Raw genomic sequence first — 25760 nt, forward strand, 5'->3', positions numbered from 1 at the left:
GAGAGACTTATAAGCAGGAGCATACACACAAGTGCGTGTAAATTTTTAAGGCTATTAACATGATTTCCAGAATGAGATATAATGTGAAATTCCTTGTTCTTAATAGGTAAATTAATAATTGTGTCTACAGTAAAGGTCATTCTGAATGTAATTTGCTAAGTCTCCTATAAAAGGTTCACAAACTTGCATTTGTGATCTGAAAAGGTGGTCAGTGGTGAAGTCTTAAAGTGTAAGCAACAGTACATTGTTCCTAAAGCATAAAGGTTTTGACAGATGTACTGTACTGCTAATTGAAATGATGGTATACATAACTCTGACAACATGCTTTTTTGAACACTTTGAAGATCTTTAAAAGTAAATTCACATTTTACAATGTAGTAGGGAAAAGATTGATATTGACTGCCGTTATGGGAGTACCATGTATCAGTAAAAGTGAAATTTCAATTTGAGAATTTTTTTCTTGAGCCTGTGGGATAGTGAGAGAGGAATTGGGAAATCTTGTAGGAAAAGAAAATAAGAGGAGGTCCATGAATGGATTCTATTTCTTTATCTTGGAATTCAAGTTGCATCTCTTACAAGGGCCTTTAATGCTGTGTACCTGTATGAAGAACCCAAGAGTTATTTGCCATTTCCATTTATCATATATTTTGTACGTTAGCCAGTTTTAAAATATTTTGAGCTATAAAGTATTTTTTTTCTATGTTCAAGATCTCGCCAATAATTCTGAATACTGTGATGACCATTATGGCTGCCATAAACCCCAAAACAACAGAGGAGGATTCTAGAGGAGCAACTGAAGTTTCTGAGAATTTGTGGCAAGTGAAGTCTATAGATCAGTGCAGTGCTTGGTTTCTTGGTGTTGATGTAGCCACAGAAGCAACAGAAACTTTTAAGGACCGTGAACATATTCTGAAACAAGAGAAGTTTGACGTTGTAGTGAAATCAGTTCAGATCACCTTAGAATGTGGTCTGGGACATCGTACAGTCCCTTTATTATTAGTAGAATCTGTGTTTTCAGGTGTCCTCAAAAACTGGTCCTCATTGATGGAGATCACTGCTGATATGTCACTGGAGGTATGTAGAATCAAACTGTTAGCAGTTTAAAACACTTCTGCATGCTTCATAATGTTCAAGTAACTTTTTAGTGCGCTTTCTATAAGCTAAGTTAATAATAGGTTTAAACTGTAATGCCTTTAGGAGTTCTTTAGTAGTCAGACAAGTATGGCTAAGCATAATGTGGTTTTTACAGAAACTTTGCAATCAGTAGTAGATTTTAATCTACTATTGCTACTGTGGAATAATCTAGTCCTCCCTGTTTCTCTATTATTTTTCCATATTCACTTTTTTGCTGTATGAAGAATGAGCTTGACTTAGTTGAATGTTCATATTTAACTCTTATTGCCCACATTTTTTTGTTTGTTTCTCTAGTATTGTGTTTGTTGGTAAGATAGAAGTTACCAAAGTTAAAAAGTCTTTTCTCAAAGACTTCTCTGCATCTTGGATTGTAATCACACCATATTTGTTTTGCCAGCTGTTGCAACTCTTTTCCCCGAGATATGGTAAATTCTGAGATGGTATCAGATGGAGGCAGTATGTTAAAACTTCATACAACCAGATGTGCAGCTGCTCTGTGCAATACGTTAACTACCTACTTAAATAGGTCTTAATTATATTTTGTCAGTTTACCAGATGTGCCTCATACTCCATTCTGTACTGAGTATTACAAGTAGCCTTCTTTCATTGCTACATGTGCACACCATAATAGAGTATGGGAGATGCATGCCTAATCATATACAACTGGGGGAAGGCACTGAAGGTTCCAGAAGGGAGGAGGGATGAGGAAAACAGCTGAAAGGGAGCATCCAGAAATATTTCTTCCACAACTTCTGTTCGTATTTGCAGTGGCTGAAGGGAAGTAAAAACTTTGGTGTACTCTATGAGTTAGATGAGTTGTGCTGGTGAACCAGATTCAGACTAAAGTTTGCCCAGACTAACTGTTATTTCATAGTACAATGAAGTACTTGAGGCGTTTTAAGTTTTTGATCTCAGTCATTCTCTTAAACAGTGTAGGAGAGGATAGAGTCTGCATTATATTAAGTGAAGGTGTTAAAAAGATATGGAGATATCAGGTTGTCTGCTCTAAACGCAAGCCACGTAGTCAATTCTTCAGAAATTATGTCATATACAAAAATGTATGATGAATTACGCTTCTGTGTATTAATTTTTGAAGCCATTAAAAGTTAATGCTGGATCTCCAAAATGTAAAATGAAGATTGATTGTTTTATTATTCATATTTTTTGTACTAAATGCTATTGGAAGGAACACAATCCTTTATTTTCAGATGCCTTACTTAATTTTGATTCTTTCTTTAGATTCATTATTACAATGAAACCTATGCAGTGTGGGAGCCACTTATTGAACGAATTGAAGGAGGAAAGAAGCAATGGAGTTTAAAGCTGGAAGTATGTAAACATACTTAAAACTATGTGAAATAGTTTGAATAGATAGCTATTTCTTAGGGGTTTTGTGTGATGGAACATTGACCTTTTGAATGCTGTTGCATTAAGGGAGCTATGCAATTTCACACAAAAAAAATCAGTCTTTAGACATCCTAAGATTTTTCTGAATAATGTTAGTTCTCCAGTGCATGGGCAAAAAGTAGTGTGTAACCACACACACAAAGAGGAAAGAAAATAACTTGCTTATCCATCAACATTGGTGTAAAATTTCTGTGTTTGCGTAAGGTGTCTTGAGATTTACAAGGTAAAGTAGGTCACGTTTTTTCCTGTTTTAACATAAGAGAAAGTAATCTATGTATTCATAATTGTTCGTGATGAAATTTTTCTTCTAGATGAAGACTAACCCTATCCAAGAGAGAAGTTTGATGCCTGGGGATGATTTCATTGTTCTACCTGAGCCACAAACTGCAGTTAACATCTCTTCGAAGGACACAATGAATATAACAATATCCAAATGTTGTCTTGCTGTTTTCAGTAATTTAGCCAAGGTAGTCCTAACGGGCAGCAGGTGCTGAATTATGTGGTTCTGTGGGAAGTTATGATTATTTCCTTTTAAAGAATGTTCTGTGCTGTGAGTCACAAGCCAGTGACTGTTCTACAGCCCTGACAAATGTAATCTAGCAGGATTAAGGATATTTACTCTGATTAGTCCTTTAGGGTTAACAAAAAGGTGATGCTAGCTTTCGAAAGAAGCGATTGCTGTGTTGAACAGATGTGCTTATGCAGGTCTTCAGGAACAGGCCTACAAACTGGCTGAATGAAAATAAAACCCTCCAATAAGCACAACTGTTTCCTACAATCCTTTTTTCTGAAATACTTAGAAATTTACTTCCCTTCTATCTTTTCTCCTTAATAGAATACCTAGAAAAGTGTGCATTTTAGGATTGGCCTTCAAACTGTACAAGTAGAATGTCCAGTGTGTTAAAAATACTTTTTCACCTACTTTTCTTGTGATAGTAGGTGTGCCTATGAATGTCCTAGGCTTTTTTTACAGAGGGGAAGAAATTTTGGTTATCAGATCAAGCTATTTTTACAGAATGTGACTTATGCCTATTTATTTTTTAATTCTAAATGAGCAACCATTCTCTAAGTTAGTACTTGTTTATACAGTCGGTTACCATGGCTTTTGTGTAATCAAACAAATGTTTTCAAGCATAAGTTGTGGTTGAATATGAAGTATGTACGTGGTGAATGTGCTTGGGATTTCTGTGTCCCAGATCTTATTTTCCTCTTACAACCCAACAACTCAAAGAAACAAAAAAAAACAAACCCCCAAAAAACCAACAAACCTGATGAGGAGCATGAATGCTTATTGTAGCATCAACATTTGCTGCAAGTCATGGAATAATAATGATATTTTCTGGAGTTAACCTTTACTTCCCTGAAATACTACTATACCAAGTGTAGGTATTGCAATATATATTTTTTTTCTTTAAAATGGTAGTTGCTAGGAACTGTCTCTTACAGCCGTTATACAAATGTTATTGTGGCTATTTACATATGACATATGTGTTGTTAATTACAGGCATTTTCAGAAGGCACTGCATCCACATTTGACTATTCCTTTAAAGAGACAGCACCTTTCATAGTGAAAAATGCTCTAGGCGTTCCTTTCAAAGTGCTTCCTAGCTCCAATTTTCGGATAGTTGGTTCAGTTGAAAAAGAAAACATGAACAACGTAGAAATTGGTCAGAACATGGAACTGGAATACTCTGCTTTTGAAGCGCCCCAACAAGGACAGTCGTCTGCATTGTACCGACAAGAAAGCTCTGTCTTCTCTTTAAATTTAGGTATTATGCTAGGGAACACTGTGCATTATGACATGTTGAAAAGGGGAAGACGGGGGAGTCAACATGATTAAATTCAATGTGATCAAAATTCAGGTGAAGTACACTGTGTTGAAACTACTTTTGAATATTGATGGCAATTTTAAAAAAATTAAACTATCTACTGGACTTCTTAGAAAGATGTAAAACTCCTTCTCTCCAGTTTTTCAGAGAGTGAAAAGTACAATTTTTTTTTTTTTTTTCCCTCCCCCTTTGGAAGAAATGGAAGGCATTCTAGTGGAGTAGTTGATAGACCATCTTACAGACCCCTGGGACATAGGCCTGTGGGTTCCAAGTCCTGTTAAACAGGATCTTCATTTCTCATATCCCTACTACCATCCAGCTTTCCGTAGTTACCTAGTTAGTTGAGAGCAGTTATGATTTTTCTGTGTTTTTAGCTTTGCCCGAAAATGCTCCTAGGATATAATAACTATTAATAGATAATCTTCAGGTTTTTTTTCTTTTCCATCCCATCCCATCCGAAGGTACTTGGCCATGATACAAAGATCATGTTCATGTTCTGCATTTTGTAAACTCACCCAACAAATACCTTCGTTTACTGCTTGGTGTATTTATTGTGCTAGGTATAAACCATAATCTAAAGTTATGGTCTTCAAGAGTATTCTGACCTTAAAGCTGTCCTTCAGTGGTGCCTTAAATACCATTTCAAGGTACTTTTTCCAGAGAGTGTTTTAATCCTGGTTGTTGCTGAGTTTAGAGAAGCTAAAGTATTGTTCAAATAGAAAATGGTAATGTGATTTGTTTTGCCTAATTAAGACTTTTGTATATTTTTATGGATTAGAACTTCAAGGATATAACGAAGTGGTAAACATTCCCATAGTCAAACCAGGTCGACGACTGTACAACGTAAGAAGCCTTCTTGTTGATCGCTCAGACTCAATCATTGTACAGACAGATGCTACAGAAGGAAATAAAGTTATTACTGTACGATCTCCTCTGCAGGTAAAAACACCAACCAAACAAGCCAAAAGCCTGAAAGTGGTGCTCTTCTCTGAATGACTTTGCTTTTCTTCCTTAATGCATTTTGAGATCATACTTTTCAGAAAAGTTACTTAAAGGCAATTGTTAAGTATTTTACTCTATTTGTAATATGAATTTTTAGCTGTATTCTCTATATGTGTGTGTCTTAGTGATAAATGAAAAATTCGGGTTTTACTTTTAAGTTTTGGCTTTCTTAATTATCTCAACGTTGAGGTTGGAATATGTACTTTTTATGTGACTTGGCATTTTAAGCATGTTTTTCAATTCATGGAACTTAAACATAGTTTTCTCATATGTTTACATGTTGTTCTCCTTCAGAATTGTATTTCTTAGTAAGATGAATAGAACTCTGTTTTCCAGAGGAGTTTAATTAATGTTGTTTTTCCTTGTTACTATTCATACTTTTTCCTTTAGAAACTTGTACCATAGAAAATAATAAAAATTATGCATTTTGATCCTAGATCAAGAACCATTTCTCAGTCCCATTTATAATCTATAAACTGGCTAGGAACTCCAAGTCGCTGGAGCCAATTGGCATATCCAAGCCAGAAGAGGAATTTCACGTTCCTTTACACTCGTACAGGTAGATTCTTTTTTTTTTTTTTTTTCTGGTCTGTAGGACTAATCTTTGTGAGACTGATGCACAAATACAGCATTAGTGTGGAAGCTTAAATTTGCACTTGGAAATCTTCCTGACTGGGCTAAAAACCCCAAATGCTGCCTTTATTAGGTAATTAGCCCTTCAGAATGTTAACAGTGACTTTAAAATTGGTGAAGTTACCTGTTGCTGGAAAGCTATTGTATACCATTACCTGTCTTCTTCCCGTAGGTGTCATCTGTATGTTCGACCAACAGGAATGTTAGAGGGTCAGTTTAAAGAGTCCATGACTTATATTGCCTGGAGGGAAGAGCTACACAGGAGCAATGAAGTAAAGTGCCTGTTACAGTGCCCAGCCACCGAGACAAATTTCTTGCCTTTCATAATCAGCTCAACAGCTGTACCCGATGAACTAAATTTTATTTCGGCTTATGGAGAGGAGTGGGATCCTGCCTACATTATCCACCTTTACCCTACACTGACTGTGAGGAATCTTTTACCATACTCCTTGAGATACTTGCTTGAGGTAAGTTATTTTATGGTTTTATTTGTAAATCCTTTACCTGCTTTTAACTTAAGACTCTATTTACTTAGAAGTGGAGGTGAATGTAGTGTGGAAGATACCTAATGCTGGTTTTTGTTTTCTGTTGTAAATGAGTGAGTCGGCTGCTGGACTGATTTTGTGAGTTTTGGGGATTAACTGTTTTTTATTTGGGTGTACCTGGCCAGTTCAGCCTTGATCCTTAAATATGAATCCTGTACTGGATTGGCCTTTCTCTTTTATGTTCTTCTGAGATGTGGTTTGTGTTTTGCAAGATAGCTTGTGTTTCCAAGGGAGAGGTGTAAGAAAAAGCATCTGAGATTCCTGGAGCTTTTTTCTGTGTAGAAAACACAACTTCTCTCCATTCTGACACTTGATTCCGAGGACTATTCTGAAGTCTTCCTTGCACAAATTGGAAGATTTCTTTGTGGGATGCTACACAGACTTTTTCCTCCTCTTTCAGTATTTTCAGCATCTAGTATTTCTTCATGAAAGCTGAGTGATTTTAGTAAATAGAAAAGGTGTGAGGATTTAGAACTATGATCCTAGTTTGTTCTGTTTTGTCCTACTCACATAAGTGGCTGTGAGTTTGTAATGGCACTGTTTCCACTTTTCCTTACCCTCACTGTACTCGCAGTCACAGAATGTAGAACAGAGTGCCATTGCCTTGACTAAGGAGCTAGAAACTGGTAATTCAAATCTGTTTCTGAAGTCACTGTACCTGTAGATGGTACAGGTCTTCACATCCCTCAACCTACTGAGCCTGGCCACTGTTCTATTCAGTAAAATACAGTGTTTCTCAGTAAAAACTAGTAAAGCTGTTGTTGCGGGATGCTACTGCCTGAGGAAAGCTGTGCTACCAAAGAGCATGGCACAGCTGCTGGCTTTTTGCCTTAGGTGTTCTTGAATGTGAAAAGTCCTGGCTGTACATCTGCAGCACAGTCCAATTCAGTGTTGCACCCAGTATTGTAAGTATATGAATAAGAACTCGTTGCCAGAATCATAGAATCTTTGAGTTGAAAGGGACCTTTAAAGGTCATCTACTCCAGCACCCCTGCAATGAGCAGGGACATCTTCAGCTAGATAAGGTTGCTCAGAGCCCCATCCAGCCTGAAATCCTCTGGAAATCATGCAGGAGAGAGGGAACAGAAACAGGGGATACATTAGAACTAGTTTGCCTCCTTGAAATCCAGAATTAAACAGTCTTTATTGTCCTGCAACAAAAGTGCAATTGATCTCAAATTATTCATAGGATCAGGCTGAAATGAAAGTGATTGGAGACTGGGACGTAGTACTGAGATGCGTGCATCCTGCAAGAGAAGAATAAAATGCTGTTTCTTGAATACCTAAATTTTATGTATTAAAAACTTAATTTACCCCTTTTAATTTTGCTACAGGGAACAGCAGAAGCCTCTGAATTGGTAGAAGGGAGTGCTGCAGATGTTTTTCATTCAAGAATCAATGGAGAAATAATGGAGCTTGTGTTGATAAAATATCAAGGCAAAGACTGGCATGGGCATCTTAAAATTTGTGATGGGATGCCTGAATTTTTTTCTGTGTGTTTCACATCCCATTCTGCGACAGTGATGACAGTGGATATTTACATACATACTAGGCAAATTGGAAGCCGTATGATCTTGTCTGTGTTCAGTCCTTATTGGATAATAAACAAGACTTCCCGTATTCTCCAATATCGAGCCGAAGACACTCATGTGAAGCATCCAGCAGACTACAGAGATATTGTTTTGTTCTCCTTTAAAAAGAAAAATATTTTCAGTAAAAATAAGGTAAAAATAAGGTTCTGGTGGCAGTGTTTCAAAATCCTGCTCTGAGGGGCAAAAACCACACACATATATTTTTGTCTAAGGAATTTTTTTTGTAGCATTTAAATCTATAGGCCTTCATTTGGTTGCTGCTTTCTTCTTGTTAATTATACTTTTTGGACTAAGAAGTAGTCTATTGCAACTTTTTCCAGGTCTTGCACTGCATCCTATTGGCTAACTTTCATCCTGGCCAGAAGCTGGCTGATGGTATAGAGTGGTTAGGTCCTGAAAACTCAGTGGGTACCTTACCAGAAAACTGTTCCCTTGGGCAGAGAAATTTAATGTAGATACATAAATTAAGAGCGTGGACTCCCTTTATAGACCAAAGGAAGGCTGCTCTGAATCTTCCTCTGGAGGCATTTTCCACTGGATAAAGAGGAATCGCAGGCTTGTGTTTTACTCAGCTAGGTACTTTGACATTTCAAAGGCGCAATGTAAATATTCTGCCCTATGTGAAATGTATTTCTTCTGCTGTGATTTTGTTTTGACGAGATATTTGTGTGGTCAAATGAAGAGTCCTGTAGTAGAGGATTTTTTTCTGAAGTGGCCCTTTCTTCTTTTTAAATATCTTTGGCCCAACAATAGTTGAAGAAATGGTTGAAGAAACAGTTTTGACAAGGTGTTCCTTTGATTATTTCCTCTGCCCTCTTCAAGTTCGTGAAGCACCACAAAATTGTAGCTTTTCTTGCCATCTGTGTGTGTGCTGTCATGAACATAAGAGTCAATAAGGACTCCTCTGTTTTGTTACCTTTTACTGTAACATCTTTCCCAAAACTCAGGCACAGATGAATAAATCGGAATACTAATAGCGATACTACATGCATAAACTTACCTTAATTTATAGAAGGTTTTAAAAGCATTTGTGTTGTCTTTATACTGCTACATGTGATATAATTGCACTCCATAATGCATGAACTGTACATTAAAATTAATTTATTGAAGTACTTTCCATGTTCTTTTTTGTGTGTAGATCCAGTTATGTATTTCGACTAGCACTTGGTCCAGTAGCTTTTCCCTTGATACTGTAGGAAGCTATGGATGTGTCAGATGTTCAGCTAATAACATGGACTATCTGGTAAGATAGGTTTCTGTCTTTTGTGGAGCTCTCCTGGGTTGTTTGTTTGGTTTTTTTTGGCCTGATGTCTTTTTCTGCTTAAGGCCTTTGTTTCACGACTCACATTGTTTTTAAATTATGGAAATATTTAACATGTAGGGTAATAATTTTTATGCCCCAGCTATTCAGGTCTGGGCCTGGCAACAAGTAGTTTCACCAGCAGAAGTTTTGGTGTAATCATAAACATGCTTTATGTAACAAGTGTGTAGTACTAGGCTGTTCAAAAATACAATAGTGAACTCTCATAGTGGAGGTAAGAGTTTACATTCAAAATTCATAATTGTTCGCAACTGTTTAGATCTTCACTTGGCAGCCTTGTATAAGACTACATTTCCACAATGAAGCAGGATAAAGAATATACTTTATAATAATATGGAGTATACTCTCTAACTGATCTCTGATGTGATCAGTTTAGGTTGTCTTGATTTATGTTAGAGGGAAATCTGTTAGATTTTCCCCACAAATGCTACAACTACAAAATGCTGCAGCTAAAACTCTCTCTTCACCACTGTGTTAATTGGTTGTATAGTTCGCGGATTTTACGGCATGCTGTTTGGTTCTTTTATTACAGCTGTTAAGAACAGGAGTGTTGAGTGATAACCTTTGTAATTAGACTAATGTTGGCTTTTCTCTTTTTTTTCATCCTGACTTTTCTCTTAAGCTTGTTGTTGACATTTGCTTAAATTGTCCTTCTTCAACAGGTTGGAGTTAGCATCAAAATGAGCAGTTTTAACCTTACCAGGATAGTTACCTTCACCCCATTCTACACAATAGCAAACAAGTCTTCTCTGGAACTAGAAGTTGGAGAAATTGGTCCTAATGGCTCTTTTCCAACTAATAAATGGAATTATATCTCAACTTCAGAGGTAATGTTTCAGTTTTTTTCCTTTGGATGTTACTGTAGACAAACATCTGGTCTTTAACGGTCACTCAGGGGAAAAAGCAGTTCTCTTCGAGAAGCTCTGTCACTTCTGATGGTATGATGTGGATACTTTGCATCTCAGGGCAACTTGAACAGCACAGGTTGCATATGTTGGTAAATTAATCAAGTCCTGCAGTTTAGATAACTCACTAAATGTAGGTGAGATGTTAATCAGTAGGTACTGGGGTAAGAACTAAGGCATTTGAAATAGTTTTAGTCAGACAAGATGGATTGCTTTACTGCTGGCTTACTATATGAACTGTTTAAGTAGTGCATATTTCTTGTTTTACAGTGTCTTCCATTTTGGCCTGAAAACTCATCTGGTGAACTTTGTGTAAGAGTAGTTGGCTATGAAAACTCATCCAAGCCATTCCTATTTAAAGCCCAGGATAACGGTACTCTGCTGAGGCTGGAAGAATTGGTGAGACTGACTTTGATCTGTTCTTAATACTCCATTTTAGCCTTATGGTATTGAACCTGGGAGAGCTTGACTCCCTAAGATCGTCAAGATTGAAACCTTGTGCCTTAAGGTGTTGGTGCATTGCACTTTGGTTCTGTTGCGTAAAGAAGATTGTGAATCAAGTTTGCAATGTTGTTAATGTTTTCATAGCTGTGTGAAGTGGTCTAGTTGATTTAGTTTTGACAAGCTTATAGGAAGCTGAACAGCTCTATTAAGTTAAAAATGGTGTACTACATGATGTCTGTCTTAAGCTGGTGACCAATGTGTGTGAGCTAACTGTTACTAGATAAGGTAGAGTACACTTCCTTTTTTCACTTATAAGATGCTGGTGAAAGACTGATCTAAAAATTGTTCTAACTTGAATTTATGCATAGAACAAATACTGAACTTTCTGTCTAACTTCGTCTCCAGAATGGGGGCCTACTGGTAGATGTGAATGTTTCTGAGCATTCTACTGTCATAAGCTTCTCGGATTACCATGAGGGAGCTGCTCCAGCCCTTATTGTTAACCATACTTCATGGGACTCTCTCAGATATAAACAGAGGTATGTGAAAGAAACAATTCACCATTAGTTGTTTGACCAGGGGGTATCCTTTGTGAAGAAAGTAGTTCTCTCTTATCATTATGGTACCTTCAAAAATAGAAAAACCACAACTTTTCTTTATTGCCCTTTATTGACATGTTTTGTCTACTTTTAAGCAATCTTCATAGTTTTAGAAAGTGGAGGGAATTAACTGGGAGTATAGACTGTAGTTCTTCAAGAGCCGAGCTGCAGCTGGACTTGTTTGGAGTGGATAGCCAAGCTGTTCATGCCTCCCCCCAGGAGGCTGGAGGTGTGGAGTACATAGTGCCATGATCTGCTTGCATTGTTTCAATCAGTGGTCTTAACTAGTGAATGCTGTCACTTTACTCCTTTTCTTTGAAACTGCAGTGGATTACAAGAGGAAATGGAGTTGAAACCAAAGCAAGTATGCCTGTTTGCATGGACAGATCCAACTAAACCAAGAAAATTGACTTGGGGCTACTCCCAAAATTTTGGTGAACATGATCTGCTTAAGGTAAATTTCAGAAGAGGAGAAGTGAATGCTGAACCAATGTAGGACTATAACAAGTCTAAAGTTATCCGTGAGAAAGCTTCTTCAGTAACTTTGCATCTGTCTTGTCCTGTAAGAGACTTCTGAGTTTTTTCTCAATTAGCAAGATTTTAGATGTTTATATTAATTGGGGGATTGGACACAAACTCCAGTCTGCATTTTCTCCGTGTTTTCTTGGGTATGAAAGAAGAATAAAGTGTATGAACTGTAGACGTATCTAAATAGTATAGAGGATGAATAATTCACCAATTTTATAGCAGTACTGCATCTGGCTTGTTATCTCCCTAAAGATGGAGAAAACCCCTGACTATTGTGACTCTTTCTTCCTATGGGAAAAGCTTGCATGGAGCAGAAAATTCCGAGTTGCTCACTGAAAGCTATTTTGGTGTTAGTAACTCATGCAATATTAAAATAGGAAAATGTGTGAGGTGGGGGTGAAATAATCAATGATCAAGATGGAAAATGAGTGGGGGAAAGAGAAAATATAATGAAAGCAGAGGTGAATCTAAGATAAGACTGGGCAAGTATTTTGTTAAAGAATGGGGAAGCAAGCATTGATGGAGGAAGAATTTTTTCGCTTAACTGGAATGTAGGTTAAATGAAGTCCTGTGTATGTGTCTGAACAGCAGCCCTCTTGCACCTTTTGCTAAACTCTGAATTCTTCAGAGGTGACTTGGTTTTCTGTTGACTAGGCACAGAGTTAAGATAAGAAAACTGGAAATATTAGTAGCTAAAAGTAGGGACAGGAAAGCGAGGTTGTTTCAGTTATACTGGGAATGGATTTAGTTTCTCACAACTGAACTCTCTCAGTTAACCAATTACAGTGTGCTGTACTGTATAAGCACTTTTTTGGGTCAATTTTTTTACTCACTGTAAATGGCTTTAGTTTGAAACTGATTTTCTTAATATATAATTATGGTTACATTCATGATTATTTTGGTATTTTGAGAAAATGTCAGTGTTGCCTCACAAATTAACAAATAAGGAATATCCACATTTGAAGAGCACAGATCTTGATGATTGTCTGGTTTTACTGCTTTGTGGTGTATGATTTAATGTCTGCTTCCCCCATCACCTATGATTCTAAGTCTCTTATTGTGCTGTGAAGGCCTTTGTTTTCTAATAATTTCCAATATTACCCTCATCCACAAATATTGCTGGAATGCCTACTTTTCAAAAGGAAAAAACAACAACAACAAACCACCCCCAGCTTCTTTCCAATGTTGGGATACAAGATGCCACCAAATCAGTACGATGCAGTAAACTGAACAAACTGCTGAGTTCTGGTTTGTATGTGTAAACGTGCTTGCTTATAAACATAGAGCATCATCATGGATTTACTCCTGCAATATACTTACTTAACCTTTTTTTTCTCCCCCCCAAATACAGGATGAATGTGGCCAATTCCCTTACAATGCAAATACTCAAATACACTGGGTATCTTTCCTGGATGGACGCCAACGAGTGCTGCTTTTCACAGATGATGTTGCATTAGTTTCTAAAGCACGACAAGCAGAGGAGCTGGAGCAAGCTGATCAAGAAATAAACTTGTCAATCCATAGTCTTGGACTTTCTCTTGTTAACAATGAAAATAAAAAAGAAATCTCTTATATAGGAATTACTAGGTACTGCACATGGAAGCTTAAATATTCCTTTGAAGAATCAAAATTTGTCAGTATATTATAATTTTAGCTGTACAGTTGACTTGAAGGGCACATCTTTCAAATTAAATAAAAGTGAAACCTTTTTAAGTAAAATTAAGTTCTGCCTTTATTCCTACTGTGCAATTTGAATAAATAGGATTTAGCTGTCTCCTTTCGTAGCTTCTATTAAAGAAAAAGTAAACAATAGGGCTTTTTTTGAGCCTGAAAAATTAGGATAATATCTTTTTACATGTTTTGCATGCATAAGAAAGGATTAAGTACTTTAAATTGTTAACCTTGTTTTTTGTCTTGCAGTTCTGATGTTGTTTGGGAACTGAAACCAAGGCAAAAGTGGAAACCATTTAATCAAAAGCAAATAAACCTGTTGGAACAGGCCTATCAAAAGTATCTTTGTAAGAGTGCTTTCCAAGCTCCAGGCTGGCATAAACTAGACAGCAATACTGAGGTATGTTTTGAGGTTTCTGTGTTTAAATGATTGCAGAATGTGCAATAGTTAAAACGGACTTCTGCATTGTTAAAGACAGATGCTGTGTTAAGAGGAACACAAGGAAAACCCAAGCTTTTTTGGGGGAATAGTTTCATATTTTATACAGTAGAATGTTTTTGTATTGAGGTATTATTTTGTACTGAGGCAGCATTGAGGTATTTTCCAGACTTGTATTATGAAGTAAGAATCTCAAAAAATCTTGCTTTTGTGTGGTAGAAAAGATTGCTTGGTATCTGCATGTTAGTTATGAACCTATATTCTCATTATTGTAACCTGAATTCTTTGCAGAAATCTTGGTTTTAGCCTCTTAGTAAGTTGCAGTTCCCATGACTAGATATGATAAAGGAGCCTTATAGCATTCAAAGACTTGAAATTAATTCACTTACCTGAGCTTTTTCAGACTTTAATTAGACATGCCTGTATTCCACACATAAATTTCATGTATTGAAATCTTAGGTAATGTACAGGTGTTTGATAATACTATAATCAAGCTTTTTTCCTATATCAGTCTTTCATTTGAAAAACATGCATACCCACAGCTATGTGAATACTTCGCTTTTGTACACTGCAGTAGTGCATTTAGAGTATGTGGTATAGACAACTTGTGTCTGTAAGTTGTTACATGTTACTCGGAATAAAAGACAGCTTTTTCCTTTTGCTTCTCGTAGCTTAAATGTTTCAGGATCAGGGTAAAAGCGTCAGCTGCATGTAAATTTCTTTAATTATGCCAGGGTAATATATAACTCAGGAAGAAATAGTTACTGAGATGATGTAGAGGTTCCCATTTGGGGCAACTAAAGTTGCAATGTAATGTCCCTACCAAACTAGTGGTTTTCACTACTTTTACAGATAATTGGATCGAGTAATTCAGTAGCCATGTGACCACGAAATAGGAAAAGTGTGTTTTATTTGCTAGTCTGTTTGCTCGTAACTTAATACTTTATTGTTCCTCTAATTAAACTGCACGTTAGCTCTGCTTTCTTATATCTCCAGGTGAATTTTAGTAAGGTTCCAATGGAAATGCGTCTCCCAGTCAGATGCAGTATCCGACGCAACTTCCTGTCAGGAATTCAGGTTGAGTTCAAACAGTCGCCTCACCAAAGAAGCTTACGGGCTCAGTTGTATTGGCTGCAGGTACCATCTTTCATCATGTTCTATAAACTAAACAGACACTTTAAGGCTTTTATTTTATTCATTTATTTGAAGAAGTATCTCCAAATCTTGCATATGTGATGCTCAGCTCACTACATCAGAGTAGCAGAAGTGCTATGAGTGCTCCATTGATGGAAAAGTACTGCAGAACTGCCATCCCAGGATTTTTTAAGTAATATGGAAAAAAATGCCACAAAATTGTGGGTTAATGTAAAGCAGAGTGCTATGATGGAAAGTTTATTTCTAAAGAGAGGTGTTCTGGTGTTTTAAAACAAAGAAAAATCTCAACTTTTTTCAAAATTTGTTTAACATAGTTTGTATATAGACATGTAACATATTATTCTAGAGAGCATACTAGAGATTCAGAGATCTTTACTACAAAAACTACCTATCTAATGAAAAGTAAATAACAGCTACTTAAATACTTAAAAATAGTATGCAATAATGTATCTGCATGTAAGCTTAACAGTGAATTAATGTGCAACAGTTGCACCTGATTAGCATACTCCTGTCAGTACTAATAGTGTTGCTAAATAAACCAATAGAGCACTTGAGCAGGTACTAGTGAGAAGTGTTTAGTACTAGAGGAAAACAATGGTGAGAAATCATAATTGTCATTTTCATCTCTATTTACTTCTGAATTCCTCAGGGGAGGGCACTCACTGAGGACTCTGATGCTTTTCCTGACCAGCTGGTGGGAAGGAGTTTCCTCTTTCCTGTTATCTTTGGCATTTTGTTTTTATTTTTGCCTGAAGGTAGTTTTCACTGTTACAGTCAATGTATGCCATCAGCTGCAGACCCTCTAAATGAATATTTGTGAGTGTGAACCTGTGTAATCATCCCTTGTGCAACACTTCCAACCATCTGACCTTTTATTACTAATTAGGTAACGTTCCAAAATAATATCAGAGTAATCCTCTTCCTCTTTTCTCCTTCCCTCAAAGTAAGAATGACATTTTTCTTGAACTAGACTATAAATAAGTTTCTCAAGCCTTCTAAAATGGAAATGGTCTTTGATTATCGTGTCAGTAAAATATTCCTATAACTATGCAATAATTTCTTAGGTTGATAATCAATTACCAGGATCGATGTTTCCTGTTGTATTTCATCCTGTAGCCCCTCCCAAGTCAATTGCTTTGGATTCAGGTAAGAGAAAGCCTTTAGTAATATCAGATTTATTCAGCCTTGAAAGTAGTAACTTGACGATTTATTTTTTACATATGCTTAGATTTTTTTTTTCTATTTAGAACCAAAACCCTTCATTGACATCAGCATCATCACTAGATTCAACGAATACAGCAAAGTACTGCAAGTCAAGTGAGTTTGACAGCGTGTTGTAATACAACTGTAGATATTTAATGCATTTTAGAAGTGAACCTTGTTTTAAAGTTCACATTCTCCTATCCAAACAGTTCTTGTCTTTGGATTGAGTTTTTAAACATCTCCAGTGAAAAAACATAATTCTAAAAGAAACGTACTTTTAAAAAGTAAGGGCTGACCATGTTAAGGGGCTGTTACACAAATTCTTTAGTAGTCAGAATTATTTCCCTCTTGTATTACAATATCAGAGCTTCGTGTCTGCCTGTTTGCTAAACAGTGCTGGGTTTATTTGGTGCTCTAGCAAAAGACAGCTCATGCAGTCTCTAATGTAGCCCAATACAGTGTGTTCTATTGTGAAATGTATGTTCCTTAGTTAATATGTCTTGTGTCTTGGGTTTTTGTACTAAAAATGAGAGAAAAACTTTATACTGATGGTTTCTAATGCAAGTGTCTGTACTCAACTAGTGTGAATATAATATTTGAGGATGGTGTATTTTAATTAAAAAAATATTTGGTCATATGACTTTTGGAGAGCGGCAGTTGGATAAGAGGAAGAAATACGTTGTTTAGGTGATGTCATCCATGGAGCACATGGAATCATAATGTATGAATATAAGAAGTATTTGGTGATGGTTAATATTTTTAGGTAAATTCTGAAAGTGTTAACATGTCCAGTAATCTATAGCTTTGTGGGGCTGGTAAGCCTTCCTAACTATAAATAGACAACTGATACTGTAGATTGTAAGTCTTAACATGCATGACAAAACTTCAGTTATGGAAGGTAAGCATGTGATATTTAAGTTAAACTTCTACACGGATGCACTGTGTGTTTTTTCCCATTTTAGATACTTCATGGTTCTTATCCAGGAAATGGCACTGAAAATTGATCAAGGATTTTTAGGAGCTCTCAGTGAACTTTTCACTCCGTCTACAGACCCGGAAGCTGAAAGACAAAGGGTAACATCTGAGAGAAACTGATTTTTGCCCAAACAGGGCCTTTATGATAAGTGTGTTGTGATTTTCTGAATACTTCTGTTTAAATGAATGAATATTGCATTTGACAATGGTGAATAAATTTTCAGTGAAGCAGTGGAATTTCTGTTGAACATCGGCAGTGAGTATTACTAAGTGACAAGTTTGAGCAACTGATACTTGGGTATGTGTAACTGTTTTCTGCTCTTTTAATGTTTCATTAAGCAATGACACAGTTGTTTCAACTGTGGCTACAAAGTGCTAAGGTTGGTAGATGAGATAATGTTAGGGTTGATAGAGGGGCTTCTAATTGTTAGTCTACAGTGTCTTTTGTCTTTAGAGAGAACAAGGAACAGGTTTTCATGGCTCTACACTAAGTTTTATGTAGGTGGGTAGTATTCAGAAAGGTCAAGTTTGGCTCTAATGTGCATAGGAGAGTAATTCTTACAACTTTTTTTTTATCTTCAGATGTACTGTATAAAAACTCTAATTCTGTGAGGAAATACAAAAATGCAATCTCAGGAAGTTATTTTACTTATATAACAGTAAATAGGAACTATCAAGTGATACAGCATAAATTGGAAAAGTCATCCAGAAAGTGTTGTGGCTGGTTTGGGTTTTTTTGTTGTTGGTTGTGTGGGCTATTTTTGTTGTTTGGGTTTTTGGGGTGTTTTTGCTTTTTTTTTGTCCTAGTTTAAAGAGGAGTATTAGTGCAATTACAATGTGGTACACAAAAGTAATTAGTCTCTTTGCAGTTTGGAGGTGTTGGCTATTTATCTAGTTAGTTAACTATTTTATTACATTTGGCTATGATTATTATTTTTGCTGTTTATATGTATGTATGTTTTTACATCTATTTATACATAATATTAACTATATTACACATACATAATTATGCTGTTTTATATGTTGATGAGATAAACTTCTGTTCTATTTTTTCTTTTCTTTCTTTTTTTAATAAAACCAGTTTAAATTAATTCAGCAAGATGTAGATGCACTTAACACTGAGCTAATGGAGTCTTCCTTAACAGACGTGTCAATGCTCAGCTTCTTTGAGCATTTCCATATTTCTCCGATTAAGGTATGTGATAGAGATACTTTTGGTTAATAAAACACTTGATATCAATGATCTCTTAATTCCTTATAGTAAATACGTCCTTAGATCAATTTTCTGGGTAATTGAGGTCTTCCATACTGTCTTCCTAATGGGGATTTTTTTTATGTTCTCTAGAACTTAATACTTTGTTGGAAAGATTTCTTAGTTTCCCATGAGTACAAACAGACCCTTAACCGTTGCTAAGTGCAAAGAGCCAATGGGTATAATAACAAGGAAAGCTAGATAAAATGCTGGCCTGAAGGTATCCAAGTAATGTATGATAAATTGTAGCAGAATACACTTTCATGGGCTTGTATTCATGTCTCTCTTGAACCAGTTAGATTTTTTTTTTCCAGAATCAGTTAGATTTTTCAGTAATTATACATTATTCTGGATCTATAGAATGCTCCCCATGGCTATCAGATTGCATAAGAATTTAGAGGAAATAAAATATTCACATTCTTTTTCTTTTGACTGAACATGTAAAAGACCACATTAAAAATTTAACATGTACTGGCAATTAACCTGTTACATATGTGGAGCTTATTTCTCACATTATTTACACAGAAGTTGAGATGTAAACAACAAAAGTTGAACTTCTAGGGTAATTTGACACTTTTCTGTATGGGAATAGAAAAAAATTGTCAAGTAATACCATTGTGAGTTCAAGCATGTTTGTTGAAATTGTACATTTCCTCAGAATGAGTAAAAATACTTACCACTGGTTTGTTTACATGTGCACCACACAACTTGTCTGGTGAGTGTCTTTTTTGTCTTGATTTGTCTTACTGATTTTTTTTCTTGACAGTTGCATTTGAGTCTGTCTCTGGCTTCTGGTGGAGAAGCATCAGATAAGGAGGAAGAAATGATAGCAATCCATTCTCTAAATTTGCTGTTGAAAAGTATTGGAGCTACTCTAACAGATGTGGATGATCTTGTTTTCAAGTAAGCTAATGAATAGGGGGGTTTAAAATGTTTTGAATAAATTACTGTGCATTTAATAATTAGGTCCATGGTAATATTTGACTAGTATAAATGTAGACAGCCTTTGGGGAAAGGGAAGATGGGATTTGGGCTCCTTTTAAAGAGGATAGGGCTTCAGGATTATCTGAAGGAAAGAGAGAACTACTTAGAAGGAAGAAGAGTAGCTATAACTAATGTGTCATTACTTGTCTTTCAGGCTTGCTTTCTTTGAAATTAAGTATCAGTTCTACAAGAGAGACCAACTGATGAAGAGAGTTGTTAGACATTATAGTGAACAAGTAAGTTTGTTTAGTCAAGCCTTTGTGTAACATTTTGAATATCTCACAGGATGCAGAAAATAGGAAAGGTGCATACCTCTAAAAGCTACTAACTTTTTATTTCATGGTACTGAAGTAGGAATCTGGTGGCATATTACAAAAATGTAAATACAAAAGTGTCCTGAAAATGTGTTAAGAATTTTAAGTGATGCTTCTGTTGTTTTTATTTATGTTTTTCTTCACCAAAGTATTCTAATAGTTATCCATACATATACTACATCTTTTGCCTAAGTCTGTCTTCTAGTAGGAATACATAGTTGAGTACTGTAACACCTTCCTTAGGTAGTAAATTAAAAATTTTACCTGCCTTGGGTTCTAATGTGGAACTATGTGTAACAACAGCTGGTAACACTGCTGCTCTTTTTGCCTTTTCTTTTTCCGCCTTGTTATTTAGCTCCTGAAACAGATGTATGTTCTTGTGCTTGGGTTAGACGTTCTTGGAAATCCATTTGGCTTAATCAGAGGCTTGTCTGAGGGAGTTGAAGCTTTCTTCTATGAGCCATTCCAGGTATGACTTCCTGATTCTTCAGCTGTGTATGAATAGCAGGCTGATTGAATATACTGGTAGGGTTGTAGTTTTGTGGTTGCTGTGCTCTACACCCGAACAGTTAAGAAAGCAGTAATTTTTTATGTTGATGTTAAAGAAATAGCATGTCCTTACTTTCATCAGTTGTAAAGGAATTGCTAGTTTTTCTTGAAACAGGTGCATAAATGTATAGTTTTCTGCTACTCATAAGAAGCTTAACTTTTAGGGTGCTGTTCAGGGACCTGAAGAATTTGCGGAAGGCATTGTGATTGGTGTTAGAAGTCTCCTTGGACACACAGTAGGTATGTATCATATTGTTACTGTTTTGATAAACTAGGTTAACTCATGGGTTGCATTTAGGCTTTTTTTTTTCTTATTTTGAAGGGAAAGCTATGTTTTTAAAATAGCTACATGGTAATTTTTTGATGAGTATTTAAGTTTGTCAGATACTATTGCCAGTATTTGTGATACAGATCATACCTAACTTACTTCATGCTATCTAAATGTCTGTTTTGTGGACCGAGCAAGCAAACTGAGAAACATTGCATTTGTAACATGCTTTGGATGAATAGGGAAAATAATTCTAATGGTCCTCAAATTTCTGAGAAGTGTTCTTATGATGAGCTACAGTTACCATTACCTTAGATTTTTATGTAGTCATGTGTTACAGTAATTAGAGAAAATATTATTCCATCCAATACGCTATATAACTTGTACTGAAGTGATTTAAGAGTTACCTTTTGCTGTATTTGTGGATTTCAGGCCAGATTCTGGAGTATTCTCATGGACAACATGTGGTAGTCACTCTGTGTAAATTTGTAATATCTAAACTGAATATGAAGGGAAATGGCTATGAATTTGGTGGATTTTTCTGTGTTGTCTGCTGTTAAATTGTGAAATACCAGTAACTTTTGCTTCTGTCCTGTTTTGTCAGGTGGTGCAGCAGGGGTGGTGTCTAGGATCACTGGTTCTGTTGGGAAAGGCTTGGCTGCTATTACTATGGATAAAGAATTTCAGCAGAAACGGAGGGAGGAGATGGGTCGACAGCCAAAAGACTTTGGTGACAGCCTGGCCAAAGGAGGAAAAGGCTTGTTACGGGTATGAATTTGAAGTTGAGGGTATAATGTGCCAACTCTTAATCCATGCTTGCAGATTATATGTGAGCAAGTTTGATAATGTCGTCCTTATCATTTCATGAACTAAACGGGAGAGACAAACAGGCAGTTGGTGTAGAAAAGACTCAGTATAGTTTATCGACTTTAGTGTTTGGGGTAGTGTGTTTGGCCAACCTGAGGAATTGAAGCTAGGATTTCTGAAGGAAAAGTGTAAGAAGTATGATTTCTCCTGTGAGTTATATAAATAAACAAACAAGTTACTCATGTTCAACAATGTGTTATCTAATTAAAATAACTGGGCTCTTACTTTATCTTGCAGTCAATTCTATCATTAAAGTCAGTTGGCTGTGAATTACGAGCTTTGGGCATGTGCTGCATAGTAAAAATGGCTTTCTGTATGCTGAGGTCTTACAAAAACTGCTAGGTTTTCTTGACTTAAAAGAACGTGAGCAGAAAGCAAGTAGAATGTGTATAAAAGTCAGTACTACATTAGGTTGGAGAGATTTTTCTGAAATAGCTGTGTAACCCCTGTATTTTTAATAAGCTAAAATCAGGAAGCTTTTCTGGTTGCTGAAAGATCATGTCTATTTCTAGTTAACATGTTAAGTATGTGACAAATGTCATGTAAACACTTACTGAGAGACCGGTATTACCTGAATGCAAATTAAGTCTTCTCATAAATTCTATCATTTTCCATTCAAAATAAAAAGTCAACTTATTTCTAAGTAATTATAAGTAATAAACATTGCAGAGTGGTTTCTGATACTGTTTGCTGAAAATTTGGAAGTCCCTTCAGTGGATTTTTATTCTTCTGCCTTAGTGACATTAAACTACTTGACTTTTAAAGTCTTCCAGAGAGTTATTTGATGTTAATTTGTCTTGAATATTTGGTGTCACTTGCTCATTACTGGGAATTCTAGCAGCTTCCTATTAGTAGTGAAAGTGAAATAGTGGCTTTCTTAATTATTACAAGACTGATTACTGTGCAAAAGACTTGTTAGTCTTTCTTGCCAGCATAAATGTTTCTTCAGCTATTTTCCTTCCTTTTTCTTTCCTTCAGTTAGAATTTCCTTGAAAATTTAAAGAAAAAAAAATAGAGAAGCACAACACCCAAAAACCTCAGCCAAATGATGTTTCCAATATTGAACTTCATTATAAAGTTTTAAAATTAAGGATGAGAAACAACTGGTTGCCCAGTTGGACTAATAACATTCCTGTTTCTTTAATAGGAACTTAATTATCTTTATTCTAGGGTGTTGTTGGAGGTGTGACGGGCATAATCACAAAACCTGTAGAAGGTAAGCACTAAGTTTGCACTGCACTGCTTAAATGGTTTCCCAATACTTTACAACTTATTTTGTAATTTTAAGAAATATCAATCTAAGTGTAGTGATGCTAAGGCATAGCGAGATTATACTTATAATTCAAATGTGACCTTATACGATGATTTACTCAAGTATATTTATAGCTGTTACTGGCTTACCACCTTTTCAGGCTTTGTATAAATTAAGGAATGATTGTCTTCATGATGTATTTTGTTAGGCCTGTTGTAGTACCCAATTTATTGTTTAAAGCCAGAGTAAATATACAAAAGATAAAAATAAAAAAAAAAAAATTAAAAGAAAACGCACCAATTCAAGAAAGCTTCTTGGGACGCCAAATTTGGAGAAATCTTAAAAGCAAATTTGGTTTTATGCCAGAGATGAGTATTTGCTTTTGTGAAGACTCTCACTTTATGAGTGCGGTTGATGATGAAAAAAAATCCAAGATAAAATGGTTCTTAGTAAAATTCCTGTCAAAGGGATTTAAATGTTGGAAGTTAATTGTTATTTTGTTGTACTTTATAGGTTATTGGCAGATACTTTGAGATATGAGTCCATATCTCATTGGTGTATGAACACACACGCTTTCTAAACATTGTCTTGGCTCTTCCATAGTTATGTATCACCAGAAACATGAAATTTTGAGATAGAAATAGCTAACTTCCATTATACTTGTGCATCTTAGAGTCTTGAGGTTATTTTGTTATTACTATCAACCTATAAAAACTGATATATTGGCCTGCAGTCCAGACTGAAAGTGTGAGAAGGAGAATCAGTTAACATCTCAGTTACGCTGGCTTTGGAGGCTGGTAAGGTGTTAAGTGAACAGCAACATGTCTGAACAGACAAAGAAGCAATGTGTGACTTTTCAGAGAACTTTTTTTTTTTGTAAGCAGATTGTACATAATCAGTTGCTGGGTGTGGGCTGTTCCCGATACAAAATGGTTCTAGTGCAGCTTGATGCAGTACTGGTTTTAATTCTGTGGTTAATGTTTTCAAGTAAGTCATTAAAACCATTTATTTTTCTGTTCCCTTTCTTTTAAAGGAGCTAAAAAAGAAGGTGCAGCTGGATTCTTTAAAGGAATTGGAAAGGGACTTGTAGGAGTGGTAGCCCGCCCAACAGGTGGCATCGTAGATATGGCAAGCAGTACCTTCCAGGGAATTCAAAGGTAAAATGTCAAGAGGAAGTTTTGAAGTACTCTCCATATGTTGGATACCAGGTGGTAAAGTGGTCTACTAGTGACAGACAATTATTTGTGTTAAATACAATATGCAGTAGGATATATGGGGTTGAGAGATGTCTAGTAGCCTGTAATGAATGTATTTTATGGGTATGTCTGGAAATTGCTGCTTCAGAATACATCTTACAGTGTTGGAGTTCAAGTACATGATAACTAGTCCATTTTCTCCTTTCACTCCCTCCCCTGATCAGAAAGTAATTGAAAGATCATGTGTAAATTTTACTTTTGAGGTAGGTTTGTGTGCTGCTGAATGCAGATATCGAAATGTCACTTTAAACTTACTGTAAAAAAAAAAAGACCACTGAAATTTTTGGAGAAAAACTTGCCAGTCTGAAGTTTGGTTAGCAGGGCACATCAGAGGCTTTTGTGTTTTAAGGGAACATTTGGAAAGTGTGTTAATAAATGTGAGAACCGTGACTTACATTTACAGGGTGAGAACCCTCTAAATTATCCATGGTTGGGAGTAAACTCCTCCAAGTTATTCCGTAGCTGTCTAATTGGCTAATGTTACTTTGAATTTATTACTAGCAGTGTGTCTTCGCTGTTTACATCTGTATGGTATCCAGGAAGTGTAAGAGGGATATATGGCAAGTGAAAGGGTGACTTTTTGAAGATATGTTGGTGAGATTCAGAATTGTAGTAAGCTTATCAGAGTACCGTTCCACTGTCTATGGCAGGGTGGCAGAATCAACTGAAGAAGTATCTAATCTCCGTCCTCCACGTTTCATTCATGAAGATGGCATCATCCGGCCATACGATAGGGTGGAAGCTGAGGGTTATGACTTATTTGAGGTATGACTTGCATTTTAAATACAGTTAAAATTCTCTAACCTATGGGGTTCCATAAAGGATTATGTTACAAAAAGCTCCCAGTGATCTGTGGCAGTTGTTATCTGCAGTGAAAATTTGCCCCAGTCTATTTCATAAGCCTGTATAGCAGAGAAGGCGCAACGCTTGTAGTAAGCTGAATGTGATAAGAAAACTGCAGCATTGCAGTTAAATGATTCGAATGTTATGTTCTGTAATTGCTTGTTCCATGCTCTGGAAGGAGGTAGTAGGATTACGAATTAGTAGGATTAAGATTTGAATATGTGGAAACAAGAAAAATTTTTTGATACTGAGTTATCATGTTTTGCTTAATAACAAAGCTGAGGCGGGTTTACAAACTAAGCAACTTTTAAATGGGATGAATAGATCTTGAATTTTTTGGCATATAATATAGCTACTGAAATTCTTTTTTTCTGGTAGTATCAGCTGAAAAAACTGCATGAACTCTCAAAATTACCACCATTTGGTATTTCCTTATGTTGTTCTTAATGGCAACATGGCATAGCTACAGTCATTGTGTGGACGTTTAGCCTGCTTCTACATCGGGATGTGGCTAACATATGGAGGATGAGTAACAGTTGTTTTCAAGTCCTAGATAATCGGAATCCAGTTGACTTTTATTTCAGCCTTCACGTTCTTAAAAGTTCTTAAAACTTACCTTAAAATGCTTGTTTTGCTGCTAAAAGATTACAGTAAAATAACTGTCTACATTAACATTTTAAGACCACAACTTGTATATTTGCTATTTGCCTCTAGATGTTTGTTTAATCCTTATTTCCTACTCTATTTCTAATGTTTCTCTTCTTTCTCTTTCTCTCCTGGCATACGCAGCAAG

General features: G+C 36.0%; 1 protein-coding gene across 1 annotated transcript in view; it reads left to right on the forward strand.

Annotated features, from left to right (window-relative positions):
* VPS13C (vacuolar protein sorting 13 homolog C (S. cerevisiae)) overlaps nucleotides 1–25760 on the forward strand; it is a gene marked incomplete at its 5' end in the record, with an annotated part of 91157 nt that overhangs the window by 54487 nt on the left and 10910 nt on the right. The window contains 28 exons of the mRNA XM_010285641.1: nucleotides 709–1074; nucleotides 2374–2463; nucleotides 2853–3008; nucleotides 4046–4310; nucleotides 5149–5309; nucleotides 5810–5931; nucleotides 6178–6472; nucleotides 7885–8274; nucleotides 9281–9385; nucleotides 10126–10290; nucleotides 10639–10767; nucleotides 11218–11351; nucleotides 11739–11865; nucleotides 13291–13526; nucleotides 13860–14010; nucleotides 15046–15186; nucleotides 16269–16350; nucleotides 16452–16521; nucleotides 17370–17481; nucleotides 18464–18577; nucleotides 19401–19537; nucleotides 19773–19854; nucleotides 20288–20401; nucleotides 20646–20721; nucleotides 21354–21517; nucleotides 22787–22832; nucleotides 23902–24025; nucleotides 24775–24889. Coding sequence (XP_010283943.1) covers nucleotides 709–1074; nucleotides 2374–2463; nucleotides 2853–3008; nucleotides 4046–4310; nucleotides 5149–5309; nucleotides 5810–5931; nucleotides 6178–6472; nucleotides 7885–8274; nucleotides 9281–9385; nucleotides 10126–10290; nucleotides 10639–10767; nucleotides 11218–11351; nucleotides 11739–11865; nucleotides 13291–13526; nucleotides 13860–14010; nucleotides 15046–15186; nucleotides 16269–16350; nucleotides 16452–16521; nucleotides 17370–17481; nucleotides 18464–18577; nucleotides 19401–19537; nucleotides 19773–19854; nucleotides 20288–20401; nucleotides 20646–20721; nucleotides 21354–21517; nucleotides 22787–22832; nucleotides 23902–24025; nucleotides 24775–24889 — 4269 coding nt within the window. The remainder of the gene's footprint in view (nucleotides 1–708; nucleotides 1075–2373; nucleotides 2464–2852; nucleotides 3009–4045; nucleotides 4311–5148; nucleotides 5310–5809; nucleotides 5932–6177; nucleotides 6473–7884; nucleotides 8275–9280; nucleotides 9386–10125; nucleotides 10291–10638; nucleotides 10768–11217; nucleotides 11352–11738; nucleotides 11866–13290; nucleotides 13527–13859; nucleotides 14011–15045; nucleotides 15187–16268; nucleotides 16351–16451; nucleotides 16522–17369; nucleotides 17482–18463; nucleotides 18578–19400; nucleotides 19538–19772; nucleotides 19855–20287; nucleotides 20402–20645; nucleotides 20722–21353; nucleotides 21518–22786; nucleotides 22833–23901; nucleotides 24026–24774; nucleotides 24890–25760) is intronic.

This window comes from Phaethon lepturus, unplaced genomic scaffold, assembly GCF_000687285.1.
Source record: "Phaethon lepturus isolate BGI_N335 unplaced genomic scaffold, ASM68728v1 scaffold38244, whole genome shotgun sequence".
NCBI lineage: Eukaryota > Metazoa > Chordata > Aves > Phaethontiformes > Phaethontidae > Phaethon > Phaethon lepturus.